Source organism: Hemitrygon akajei, chromosome 10, assembly GCF_048418815.1.
Source record: "Hemitrygon akajei chromosome 10, sHemAka1.3, whole genome shotgun sequence".
Lineage (NCBI taxonomy): Eukaryota > Metazoa > Chordata > Chondrichthyes > Myliobatiformes > Dasyatidae > Hemitrygon > Hemitrygon akajei.
In genome coordinates this window covers 49100313-49114690 of record NC_133133.1, presented here as the reverse complement: position 1 = coordinate 49114690, position 14378 = coordinate 49100313, and the positions used below count along the sequence as shown (strand labels likewise).

At 38.4% G+C, this 14378-nt stretch overlaps 1 protein-coding gene across 3 annotated transcripts in view; it reads left to right on the top strand.

The window, feature by feature from the left end:
* Window positions 1-14378, top strand: part of nek12 (NIMA-related kinase 12) — a 20198-nt gene extending 5820 nt beyond the window's left edge. For all 3 annotated transcript variants that reach the window (XM_073058224.1, XM_073058223.1, XM_073058225.1), the window contains one exon: window positions 9460-14378. In XM_073058224.1, coding sequence (XP_072914325.1) covers window positions 9460-9614 — 155 coding nt within the window. In that variant the 3' untranslated portion in view covers window positions 9615-14378. The remainder of the gene's footprint in view (window positions 1-9459) is intronic.

Genomic DNA, 14378 nt, shown 5'->3' with positions numbered 1-14378 from the left:
TTTATCAATTACAAATGAACATTACGTTATTTGAATGCATTAGGATGTTGTGTAGCATAACAAAGTCCACTAGATTCTGTCAAAGGACTTTTAAATGTATTAATTATGTTTCTGATAATCATGGACATTTAAAAGTTCAAATAGATTCGAATTATGAAAAAGATATTCACAAAATAAAGTTTTATCTCAAATAAAAAAGATAATAGGAACTTCAAATTTTTTTTTTAAGCAAAGGTTCCTTTATCTCTAGGGATAACTTGATTGAGAAGCAAAAAGAATATAGCAACATTCAGGTCTTATTAATATTTAAGTTTTAGCTTTTTAAAGTCTTGCTAATTATTTTCACCTTTGATACAACTCCTGTTATACAATAACTACAGCAAAGTGCAACTCCAGTGCCAGGCCTTCCCTTGTCACTAAAAGTTACAAAATACAGTGGTTTCTGGTTAATTGGGCCATAGGTTAATCAGGGTAGCTGTTTATTTGGGACAACTGTTAAAGAAGAAAAAGAAAACAAGAAAATGGGTGGGATTCCCTTCATTTATTTTGGGCACTATGTTGATTAATTGGGGCAGGAGACCATTGCCAAACACTTTCTGACTAGCAACAGTTGTGTGCACATCATGTGGGCATTAGATACAACACTTCTTAGAGTGAACAATTTTTAAATAGCATGTTTGTGTTAAAAAGCAACAATTTTTGTCACTGATAAGGTAGAGCAGTGGATGTATTGTATATGGATTTCAGTAAGGTATTTGATAAGGTTCCCTGTGCCAAGCTCCTTCAGAAAGTAAGGAGGCATAGGATCAAAGGAGATCTTATCTTGTGGATCCAGAATTGGCTTTTCCGCAGAAGGCAAAGGGTGGTTGTAGATGGTTCGTATTCTTCATGGATGTCGGTGACCAGTGGTGTTCCACAGGGATCTGTTCTGGGACCGCTCCTCTTTGTGATTTAAAAAAAAATAAATAACCTGGATGAAGTAGTATGAAGGTGGGTTAGTATGTTTGCTGATGACACAAAGGGTTGGGGGTGTTGTGGATGGTCTGGAGGGTTGACAGAGGTTACAGTGGGACATTCTGTATTTCATATAAATACATTAATTTGTTACTCAGTTAAATGGTAGTTTGTCTTTTCTTATATATCTTTTAAATTATTTCCATGAAACTTCAGGTAATTGGTGTAGCTGCTTAATTGGGCCAAAACGTATTGGTCCTGATGTGTTTCAATTAACTGGAATCCACTATTCTGAAATGTTGTCCTCTTTCTAGCATAGATCCATTATATTTATTTGCATAAGTAAATAAACAAATGAGTTGTTGTTTATTTGCATCATTGCATCTGAGGAATAGCAGCTATGTAACTTCCCTACCACTGACATGAGTCTCACTGGCCTATAGTTTCCAAAATTATCTCTATTTCCCCTCTTGAATGAAGGAACAGCATTAGCTACTCGCCATTCCTCTGGCACTGTACTTGCGGTCAGAGAGAACATGAAGATAAACACAAAGTACACTGCAGATGCTGTGGTCAAAGCAACACGTACAACAAGCTGGAGGAACTCAGCAGGTCGGGCAGCATCCATGGAAACGAACAGTCAACGTTTCGGGTCCTGACAAAGGGTCTCGGCCCGAAACATTGACTGTTCGTTTCCACGGATGCTGCCCGACCTGCTGAGCTCCTCCAGCTTGTACGAGAACATGAAGATATTGGTCAATCTCATCTGTTTCCTCTGCAAGTACAACAACGAGGTTATGGACCCTATACAGATTACAGAGGAGGAGGTATTTGCTGTCTTGAAGCAAGTTCGGATGGATAAATCCCCAAGGCCTGGCAAAGTGTTCCCTCAGACCTTATGGGAAGCTAAAGTAGAAATTGCAGGGGCCCTGTCAGAGATATTTAAACCGTCTTTAGCCATGGGTAAGATGCTGGAGGATAGTTGATGTTGTTTAAGAACAGCTCTAAGAATAAGCCAGGAGATAATAGACTGGTGGTCCTGACATCAGAAGGAGGAAAGTCATTGGATGGTAGTCTGAGGGACATGATATACAAGTATTTGGATAGTCAGGGACAGATTAGGGATAGTCAACATGTGTGGTAAGTCATATCTAACCAATCTTGTAGAGTTTTTTGATGAAGGCAAGACAATGGATGTTGTTTACATGGACTTTAGCGCAGCCATTGACAAGATCCCATGTGAGAGGTTGATCAAGAAGATTCAGTCATTTGGCATTCAAGGTGAGGTAGTAAAATGGATTAGACATTGGTTTATGGAAGAAGCTAGAGAGTGGTTGTGGATGGTTGCCTCTCTGAGGCCTGTGACTAGTGGTGTGCTATGCAGATCAGTATTGGGTGCATTGTGGTTTGTCATCTATGTCAATGGTCTGTATGATATTGTGGTTAACTATGTCAGCAAATTTGCAGATGACATGAAGATTGGGGGTTTAGTGGATACGGAGGAAGATTATCAAACCTTGCAGCAGGATCTGGACCAGCTGGAAAAATGGGCTGAAAAATGGCAGATGGAATTTAATGCAGACATGTGAGGAGTTGCACTTTGGGAGGGTCAACAGAGATAGGTGTTACACGGTGAGCAGTAGGCCATTGAAAAGTGCAGTAGAACAGAGGGATTTGGGAATACAGATTCATAATTCCTTGAAAGTGGTGTCACAGGTAGATAAGGTCATAAAGAAATCTTTTGGCTTGAAAGCTTTTGGCCTTTAAAAAACAATGTTCTGCATACAAGAGTTGGGATGTTATGTTAAAATTGTATAAAAGGTTGGTGAGGCCTAATTTGGAATATTGTGTGCTGTTTTGCTCACCTACCTATAAGAAAGATGTGAACAAGGTTGAAAGTGTAGAGAAAATGTTTAAGGACCTGAGTTGAAGGGAAATGTTGAATAGGTTAGGACTTTATTCCCTAGAACGTAGAAGACTGAGGGGAGATTTGATAGAGATATACAAATTATAATGAGTATAGATAGGGTAAATTCCACTGAGGTTGGGTGAGACCACAACTAGAGGTTATGGGTGAAAGGTGAAATGTGTAAAGGGTACATGAGGGGGAACTTCTTCACTCAGAAGGTATTGAGAATGTAGAATGAGCTGCTATTGTGATTGGTTAATGTGGGGTTGATTTCAACTTTTAAGAGAAATTTGGATAGTTACATGCATGAGAGGGGTATGGAGGGCTATGGTCCAGGTGCAATTCAATGGGACTAGTCAGGTTAATGGTTCAGTGCAGATTAAATGGCCAAAAGGCCTGTTTCTGTGCTGTACTGTTCTATGACTTATTATTTCTATGACCTGGGTATATCCCATCAGTATTCAGCTGATTGTTCTTTAAGAGATGCCCTAATAACTGCATCTTTATTTTGAAATACCCTAGCAAGCTAGAATGCTACTTACTGATCTCCCTATCCTCTGCCTCCTTCTCCTTAGTAAATATGAATTGAAAGTACTCATTTAGGACTTCACCCACATTCTCTACCTCCAAGCATATTCCCTCCTTTGTCCTTGAGTGGTGCTACCATCTCCCCAGTTATTCTGTTGCTTTTGATGTGTGTACAGAATGCCTCAGGATTCTTTTTAATCCTAATTGCTAAGGACTTTTCATGGGCCTGTCTGTCTTTTCTAATTCCATTACAAAATGCTGGAGAAACTCAGCAGGCTAGGCAGCGTCTATGGAAAAGAGTACAGTTGATGTTTCAGGCTGAGACACTTCAGGAGATCCTGCTGAAGGGTATTGGCCCAAAACATTGACTGCCTGGCCTGCTGAGTTCCTCCAGCATTTTGTGTGTGTTGTTTGGATTTCCAGCATCTGCAGATTTTCTCTTGCTTTCTAATTTCATTCTTGAATTCTTTTCTGTCTTCCTTATAATCGTCAAAGCTCAATCAGATTTTAGTTTCCTAAACCTTACATATGCTCAGACTGATGGTTTGAGATGTCTATTTTAAAGGAAGGAATATCATGAATAAAGCGGATGAGCTTAGAGTGTGGGTCACTACTTGGTGCTATGATGTTGTGGCCATTACAGAGACTTGGATGGCTCAGGAGCAGGAATGGCTACTTCAAGTGCCAGGCTTTAGATGTTTCAGAAAGGACAGGGAGGGAGGCAAAAGAGGTAGGGGTGTGGCACTGCTGATCAGAGATAGTGTCATGGCCGCAAAAAGGGAGAGAGTCATGGAGGGATTGCCTACTGAGTCTCTGTGTGTGGAAGTTAGGAACAGGAAGGAGTCAATAACTCTAGTAACAGGGACATTGAGGAGCAAATAGGGAGACAGATTCTAGAACGGTGCAATAATAACAGGGTTTTCGTGATGGGAGATTTTAACTTCCCTAATGTTGATTGGCATCTCTCTAGAGCAAGGAGTTTATATGGGATGGAGTTCATTAGTTGTTTTCAGGAAGGTTTTCTGACACAATATGTAGATAAGCCTACAAGAGGAGAGGCTGTATTTGATCTGGTATTGGGAAATGAACCTGGTGAGGTGTCAGATCTCTCAGTGGGAGAGAATTTTGGAGATAGTGATCACAATTCTATCTCCTTTCCCATAGCATTGGAGAGGAATAGGAGCAGACAAGTCAGGAAAATGTTTAATTGGAGTAAGGGGAAATATGAAACTATCAGGCAGGAACTTGGGAGCAGATGTTCTCAGGGAAATGTATGGCAGAAATGTGGCAAATATTCAGGGGATATTTGTGTGGCGTTCTGCATAGGTACGTTACAATGAGACGGAAAGGATGGTAGGGTACAGGAACCATGGTGTAAAAAGGCTGTAGAAAATCTAGTTAAGAAGAAAAGAAAACTTAGAAAAGGTTCAAAAAATTAGGTAATGATTGAGATCCAGAAAATTATAAGGCTAGCAGGAAGGAGCTTAAGAATGAAATTAGGAGAGCCAGAAGAGGCCATGAGAAGGCCTTGGCAAGTAAGATTAAGGAAAATCCCAAGGCTTTCTACAAGTATGTAAAGAGCAAGAGGATAAGACGTGAGAGAATAGGACCAATCAAGTGTGACAGTGGAAAAGTGTGTATAGAACCAGAGTAGGTAGTGGAAGTACTTAATGAATACTTTGCTTCAGTGTTCACTATAGAAAAGGACCTTGGTGATTGTAGGGATGACTTGCAGTGGACTGAAAAGCTTGTGCATATAGACATTAAGAAAGAGGATGTGCTGGAGCTTTTGGAAAGCATCAAGTTGGATAAGTTACTGGGATTGGATGAGATATACCCCAGGCTACTGTGGGAGGACGAGGGAGGAGATTGCTGAGCCTCTGGCAATGACCTTGCATCATCAATGGGGATGGGAGAAGTTCTGGAGGATTGGAGGATTTGCTGATGTTGTGCCCTTATTCAAGAAAGGGAGTAGAGATAGCCCAGGAAATTATAGACCAGTGAGTCTTACTTCAGTGGTCGGTAAGTTGATGGAGAAGCTCCTGAGAGGCAGGATTTATGAACATTTAGAAAGGCATATGATTAGGAATAGTCAGCATGGCTTTGTCAAAGGCAGGTTGTGCCTTACGAGCCTGATTGAATTTTTTGAGGATGTGACTAAACACATTGATGAAGGTAGAGCAATAGATGTAGTGTATATGGATTTCAGCAAGGCATTTGATAAGGTACCCCATGCAAGGCTTATTGAGAAAGTAAGGAGGCATGAGATCCAAGGAGACATTGCTTTGTGGATCCAGAACTGCCTTGCCCACAGAAGGCAAAGAATGCTTGTGGACAGGTTATATTCTGCATGGAGGTTAGTGACCAATGGTGTGCCTCAGGCATCTGATTTGGCATCCTTTCTCTTTGTGATGTTTATAAATGAACTGGATGAGGAAATGGAGGGACAGGTTAGTAAATTTGCTGATGACACAAAGGTTGAGGGTTTTGTGGATAGTGTGGAGGGCTGTCAGAGGTTACAGTGGGATATTGATAGGATGCAGAACTGGGCTGAGAAGTGGCAGATGGAGTTGAGTTCAAGAGCCGAGGTAACGTTACAGCTATATCGGACCCTGGACAGACCCCATTACAGTACTGTGCTCAGTTCTGGTCGCCGCACTACAGGAAGGATATAGAAACTATAGAAAGGGTGCAGAGGAGATTTAGATAGATAGATAGACAGATAGATACTTTATTCATCCCCATGGGGAAATTCAACATTTTTTTTCCAATGTCCCATACACTTGTTGTAGCAAAAACTCATTACATACAATACTTAACTCAGTAATAATATGATATGCATCTAAATCACTAACTCAAAAAGCATTAATAATAGCTTTAAAAAAGTTCTTAAGTCCTGGCAGTTGAATTGTAAAGCCTAATGGCATTGGGGAGTATTGACCTCTTCATCCTGTCTGAGGAGCATTGCATCGACAGTAACCTGTCGCTGAAACTGCTTCTCTGTCTCTGGATGGTGCTATGTAGAGGATGTTCAGGGTTTTCCATAATTGACCGTAGTCTACTCAGCGCCCTTCGCTCAGCTACCGATGTTAAACTCTCCAGTACTTTGCCCACGACAGAGCCCGCCTTCCTTATCAGCTTATTAAGACGTGAGGCGTCCTTCTTCTTAATGCTTCCTCCCCAACACGCCACCACAAAGAAGAGGGCGCTCTCAACAACTGACCTATAGAACATCTTCAGCATCTCACTGCAGACATTGAATGACGCCAACCTTCTAAGGAAGTACAGTCGACTCTGTGCCTTCCTGCACAGGGCATCTGTGTTGGCAGTCCAGTCTAGCTTCTCGTCCAACTGTACTCCCAGATACTTGTAGGTCTTAACCTGCTCCACACATTCTCCATTAATGATCACTGGATGTTAATGATTACCAGGATGTTGCCTGGATTGGGGAGCATGTCTTATGAGAATAGGTTGAGTGAACTCGGCTTCTTCTCCTTGGAGCAACGGAGGATGAGAGGTGACCTGATAGAGGTGTACAAGATGATGAGAGGCATTGATGGTATGAATAGTCAAGCGGCTTTTTCCCAAGGCTGAAATGGCTAACACGGGGTAGGGGTCCAGGTTTTAAGGTGTTTGGAAGTTTTGGAAGTAGGTACAGAGGAGATGTTAAGGGTAAGTTTTTTTTACACAGAGATTGGTGAGTGCATGGAATGGGCTGCCGGCATGTTGGTGGAGGCAAATGCAATAGGGTCTTTTAAGAGCCTCTTGGATAGGTACATGGAGCTTAGGGAAATAGAGGGCTATGGGTAACCCTAGGTAATTTATAAAGTAAGTACATGTTCGGCACAGCATTGTAGGCCAAAGGACCTATATTGTGGTGTAGGTTTTTCTATGTTTCTATATATATTTACTTTTGTTTTGGTTATATTAACTACTTTCTTGACATCCAAGGTTCTCTTACCTTGCCATCCTTGTCTGCCCTTCCTACTGGAATGTACTATTCCCTCCTTGTTCTCCCTCTGAAAGGCCAGTCACCTGGCATTAGTTTCCCAATGCCACATCCAGTATAACTCCTCCTTTTGTTGGACTACCTATATATTGATTTAGGAAATCCTCCTGGAAGTACTAACAAATTCTGCACCATCTAAACCTCTTGCACTAATGAGATCCTCATCTATATTAAGGAAGTTGAAGTTATCCATTATAACAACCCTGTTTTGACATCTTTGCATAATCTGCCTGCATACCTGTTCCTCAATGTTCTGGTGGCTATTCTGAAGCTAGTAGTACAATCTCATCAATGTGATTGCACCTTTCTTATTCTTGAGTTATATTATACATGACTGCTGTATTGTATCCCCTCATGTTGCCTGATTAATTTGTCACTGATTAATAGCACAACCTTCTTTCCCCCCCCCCCCCCCCACTTTTCTCTATCTTTTCTAAAATAACAAAATGCTGGAACATTAAGCATCTATTCCTGTCCTTCTCTCAGCCAAGTCTCTGTTAAGGCACAACATGATAAAGATCTGAAGGGATGTGGTAAATAAAACTATTATTTATACAGTATTTCAAGGTACTTGGTTTGATTTTATTTTCCACATTGATTATTTTTTGTTTCACTTAACCCAGGGTCTTGCCTCTCCTTGCGAAAAATCTGTACTTGACCATTGCATAATAATAGATCATCACTTCATAGGCTTTGATTGGGTCTCAGCCCGAAACGTCGACTGTACTTATTCTATAGATGCGGTCTGCCCTGCTGAGTTCCTCCAGCATTTTGTCTGTGTTAGTTTATTCATAATAATCTTTTGAATATCATGGGGCACATTTCAGTTGCATAAGTCGTGCAAATTTTAAGATTGAACTGGAAGCCTCTGCATGCATTGTGGTATATTTCTGAGCAGTTTGCATAATATTCAGAAAGGGAAATGTTTTCATGATAACCTCTTCAGGAGTTGAGAAAACACCTTTACGTTGTTTTCACTTCTAAATTTTGGTCGATCTTTTGCTCACTCTACACATCAATGCTGAATATCTAGGGAGATCTCTCTGTCTACACCTCTTGCAACTTTTTAAGTGTTAAGTAAATTGGTGCCAGCAGAGAGATTTGACCTCTGAGGATTCTATTAAAATCCTAGCTATGTGCTAAGGGATAGAAATTGATTTTAGTGGGCATTGCTTTATACAAAAGAGCTTTCGCTTTCATCTTTGTGGAAAATGTATCTTTGCCAGTGCTAATATACAATGAGATTCTACACTCAATGGCCACTTTATTAGGTACCTCCTGTATATAATAAAATGGCCACTGAGTCTTCTGCTATTGTAGTCCATCCACTTCATATTTCAATATGTTGTACATTCAAAGATGCTCTTCAGCACACCACTGCAGTAATGCAAGATAAGTTGAGTTCCTGTCACTTTCCTGACAGCTTGAGCCAGTCTGACCATTCTCCTCTGACCTCTTGTTAACAAGGTGTTTTCACCCACAGAACAGCCAATCATTGGATGGTTTTTGTTTCTCACTCCACTCTTTATAAACTCTAGAGATTGTTGTGCGTGAAAATCCCAGGAGATAAGCAGTTTCAGAGATAGTCAAACCACTCGTCTGGCACCAACAATCAAAGTTACTTAATCACTTTACTTCACCATTCTAATGTTTGATTTGAACAACACCTGAACCTCTTGACCATATCTGCATGCTGTTTTGCATTGAGTTGCTGCCACATGATTGGCTGATTAGATATTTGTATTAATGAATAGGTATAGTACAGATTCTGCAAAACAAGTGCAATAATGTACATGTGTACCCTATAGAGTGGCCACTGAATGTATGATATTCTGTGAAGATATTTCCATGAAAATAATACTTTCTAAAAGATTGGCTAGGATCCATGCTATTTAGTCACGGGGAAATTGGAATGGTCCTCTGCATTTTTAGGAGTGATTTGTCTAATGAAAGCACTTAAGATACTGTAATTAAATTAATATTTGATCTATTTGCATTATTCTTTAAGAGGACTGTCTCCCTTTGATACCAAATTAATGATGTTTTTCTCTGTTTACAGATGATGTTGGTCAGACACTTTTCCATGAAATTGCTTCTCAGTTTCTCAAAGGATTGACTCCTAATGACCTTCAACCCCAGTTTGAGCATCGGTTGGGCCCAGATCACTTGGAGACATGCTACATTATCTTCAACATGAATCAAGAAGATGCTTGATTCAATATGTAGCTACAACTCAAATGTTGCTGATCTTTGTTTCTGCAAATCAAAAAAGCTATTTAGAATTAATCTGTGCAAGTATATCTGACTGATCAGACTCTACAGATTGTTATTTGGTTATCTGTCATAATTTTTTATTTTATGAGATATTAGTACTAAGGTATCTCTGTTCCTTGAGCAGAAGTACCCGAGGCTTACTCACTACCTTGTGTTTAATTGATTATCATGTGGCTAATAATGCTGTGAACTTTTCATATTTAAGAGAAAGACTTTACTTAAATACTTTTCTGATTCCTTACTTGTGCTTCCAAGTACTTTTCCAAAAGTTGGTTTGGTATTATTTTATTTTTATTTAAATGTACATATTTCTCCTAAATGTTGAATAATGTCCTAAATCTTTGGCCACCGCACAATGATTTTGGCATAGTAGGAAACCTAAGAATGTTTTACTAATTTTACTTTTTATCTCTCATTAGGAAAGTTACAGCTAATCTATCTCAGTTTTGAAGGCACACTTGATCTGTAGCATTGTAAGGCAATGAAAACAGAATATTAGTTTCATCTGAAAGACAACTAGATGGTGAAATGAGAAGCAGATAGCGTAATGTTCCAGAAAAGTTAGATCAAATGGCTTAAGGCTTCCTATATTCTAATTTATTTAAATTATAGACAGGGTATTTTTTTTACTTGCACTCTATTTTTATAGGAAAAATGTTGCTAGATATTTTCTTATTCATTACATAATAAAATATACTCTTTTCATAGTGCATATGTTAGGGAATGTTACCAAAATAGGTTCCTGATATATCTCAAGCATTCCATTTAGAATATCCTGATGACAGCTTCAGAGTTATCCCACTTAAGTGATTCAGGAAACAGATTTCCATCTTGTGTGTTTTCTTAAGAATAGACAGGGAGAAGGTGAGAAGTGAAGGTGTGGAGAAGGAGGTGTGTTCTGAAATTGGTATTACTAGAGCAACTAAGAAGCATGTTATTTTCAAATAAGATTAAACAAAGGTATTCCCACTGCAGAGGCTTCTAGGCTGTAGACATCACAAAAATGAAGAAACAATGCTATATTTGTGGAATGTACAAACGTTTGTAATTTAATTAAAAAATTCAGTTGATGTTATTACCACATTCCTAAAGCCCTATTCTTGTTTGCTGTAGATGATGAGGGTTTGAACAGTACTTCCAAAGCAGGCTTGTAACAGTGATCTACAAAATAAACCATACACAATTTAGTCACTACAGAGATGGAGAAAAGAATGAAAATCTGGGTAGTGGACAGGGCACAATTCATGTTGTTTGTTTTGACTTGAATAGAGTTGAGCTGCATGAGTATTATTGGAGCTACACTCATCTAGGCAAGTAGAGGGCATTTTATTGGACTTCCAACTTGTAGATGGAAGTGGTAGATGGTGGACTGGCTTTGGGGTGTCTGGTAAGTCATTCATATTTTGATATGCAGCCTGTGACTTTGGTAGTCTTCACATAAATAATATACTGTAGCTGCAACAGTCATAGGTTGCATATCTTAAGATTAAACTTATTTCTCAGGCTTTATTGTTGAAGTCTTGTAGCATGCAGGTGTGGACTGATTCATTTCCTGAGGAGTTGCATATAGAATTGTACATTGTGTAATTGTCAACAACAAAATGTGTTCCATGATCAAGAATTGTGGAAACCAAAATTTTCCTGTGCACAGTTTGAAGATGTATTGCTTCATATAATGTTATTCTACATTGTACCATATGGAAGAATTAGATGTATAGTATTCAGCCCCTGACCCTTTGTTCACATAAATGAGTATTACAATTAGGGATTTTGATCAACTTAACTGAGAATTTTTATTTGTGAATCACATGCTCTTCCCCCCTCCCCCACAGTGGAGTTAAAAAAAACAGGGAAAATTGTAAAGGATGAAAAACTGAAAATTCTGAAACAAAAATGTCAGCCCCTTTTGATCAGTACTTATTATTCATCCCCTTTTGATCAGTACTTAGTATTCATCCCCTTTTGATCAGTACTTAGTTGAACCTCCTATTGCACCTAATGGCCTTTTTGGATAAGTTTCTACTAGTTTTGCACAATGTAGAAGTGCAAGATTTACCCATTCCTCCTTGCAAAATTGTTCAAGCTGTGCCAGGTTAGTTGGGGAGTGACAGTGGACAGCAGTCTTGAGGTTTTACCAGGGATGTTCAATTGGGTTAAGGACTGGACTCCAACTGGGCTCTCAAGGACATCAATTTTATCCATTTGAAGCTACACCATGGTTGCTCAGGCAGTGTGCTTTGGGTTGTTGTCCTGCTGGTAGATGAACTTCCTCCCCAGTTTAAACTTCTGGTAGAGGCTAACAGGCTTTGTTCTGCATCTTTCTCCATTTAATAGCATTCATCTTCTATCAGTCCTGACCAGATTTGTAGTCCCTGCTGTAGAAAAGTATCCCCGTATCATGATGCTACTACCAACAATATAATTTACAGTGGGGATGGAGTTGCCTGGCTGATCCGGAGTATTAGATTTATGTCACATGCACCGCTTTGTGTTGAGGCCAAAAAAATCCACTTTAAAGACCTTCTTCCACACCTTTACAGTATACCTTAGTGACAATTTGCAGTCTTTACGGACAAGGATACTATTTTTCTTTTAGCCAGGGCTTCTTCCTTGTCACTTTTCCATAAATACCCTTTTTGTGCAAGGCCTTAGAGATTGTGGGGTCAAGAACTTCATCTCTAGTTGCAGCCACTGACTTCTGCAGCTCCCTCAGAGTGACTGACTGGTGTCAGAGTAGCCGCTCTTACAAGTGCCATTCTTCTCCGATGACGAAGTTTAGATGGGCTGTCTGACCTAGGCGGTGCAGCTGTGGTTCCATATTCTTTTTCCACTTTTTCATGATGGACTGAGCTCCAAGGATGTTCAGTCACTTTGAGTGGTCTTGTATCATTTTCTAGGTTTGTGCTTCCCTTTTGTTATTTCCTTGAATTGTCTTGAATGCTCTTTTGTTTTCATTTTGTTTTGGTCTGTTGAAAATCTACCATACTGTTGGACCTTACAGAGAGACAGAACGTTTATTCAGGTGATCCTCCAAATTTTCTACATCAATAAATTGGGTGAGTTGGTAAAATAACATACACCTGAGGAAAATTGGTGTAGTAATTACAAAGGGGATGAATACTTTTTCAGTCTTGCAATTTTGGTTTTGAATTTTAGTAAATTGTTGACAGGTTTTGGAATTTTCCCTTTGATTCGACATGATGCACAATGTTTTGTAGATGAGCTGAAGCAATCCAACTTCAATATATTTTAAATTTAGAAAATGAGACAGTAAAATGAGAAAATAATCGTGGGGGTTGAATACTTTTTCAAGGCACTGTATAACCTGCCATGATATATTTGCTAATCAATCAGATCCTTGAATTGATTAAAGAGATAGACTGTGTCCTTTAATTCACCATGGTTTAAATGTGAAGCACCTTTTAAAAACTTATGTATTCAGTAATTGTGACGCAAAGTTAATTAAATTTTGAAGAATAAAGGAAAATATCAGTTCTGGGTGATGGTGTATTGAAGAAATGATCTTTCTATCTAAAGCTTATTTGATGGCATGATATGAAGGATTAGCTATTTTATCGATAATTGACAAATACCTATGTTAAATATCTGCAATTGTATAATTTTGATTACATTAATGCATATGCAGAGCCAAGACTGGCTGGAAAGATTAATTTTTTTACCCACCATATACAACAGTATGGTGATTTTTCCAAATGTATAAAATCTTTGCTATCCTTTTATTTACAGTGTCTAATTTAATGCAGTCTTCCTTCGTTTGAGGAAGCTGCTATCCTTTTGTTAAATGAATAAATTGATAGAATAAATATTAGACCATAGACTTGATTAGGCTTTAAAATGGTCTGTATCTCAAAAGAAGAATTCAATAAATATTAGGTAAGGCTTTATTGATGAATGTTTTTAAGACTAGCTAAGGAGAAGAAAAATACATTTTATAATTCCTAAAAAAAATGTTTCATAGGAGTGATGGTAAATCTATTGTGAATTATGTAGTAACATCAATCAACAAGACAGGTGATTCATAGAGTAAGTATATTTTTTCAATTATTGTAGAGCCATTTAATAACAAATAACATTTTCTCACTAATTAGTAAATTCCTTAGCTGCTGTGTGTACATGGATATTGGTTGCATTCCTAATCAGTAAGTTAAAATGCTAACTTTGGACACTTATTGAATATGTCATTCTAATATAAAAATATTCAGGACATATCAAAAATATTTTGGGAAAACACAAGTGAAAAAGCAGAAATGTACTTGTTTGTTTTATACCTGAATAAAGGTAGATGCTTATTTAGTATGTAAAGAGACATACATAATTGAAGCACTGTTACCTCCTGTATATGTATGATATGTATTTTTAATGAAAATTAGTGCATATGGCTGAACCAAGATCGCTTGTGGCTAATCAACAATTCTTAATGTTGATTGTTAACACCGATGAATGTAATACACAGTATATTCATGTATCTGCATATTTGGATTGAAAGAGGATCTATGCACTGCCTTTATCCCTTGAAGTTATATTTTTGTGTCATTGGGTGGGATGGTCTAACTTCTGGATATAGAACTTCTAATATAATTTTGTTTAAAATTTTTAGTATTGGTAAAAGGTATTTAATCCTTTTGTATATCAGACCATCCTATTTCTAATTCATCTTTTTGTTGAATTATAATAAAAATATTT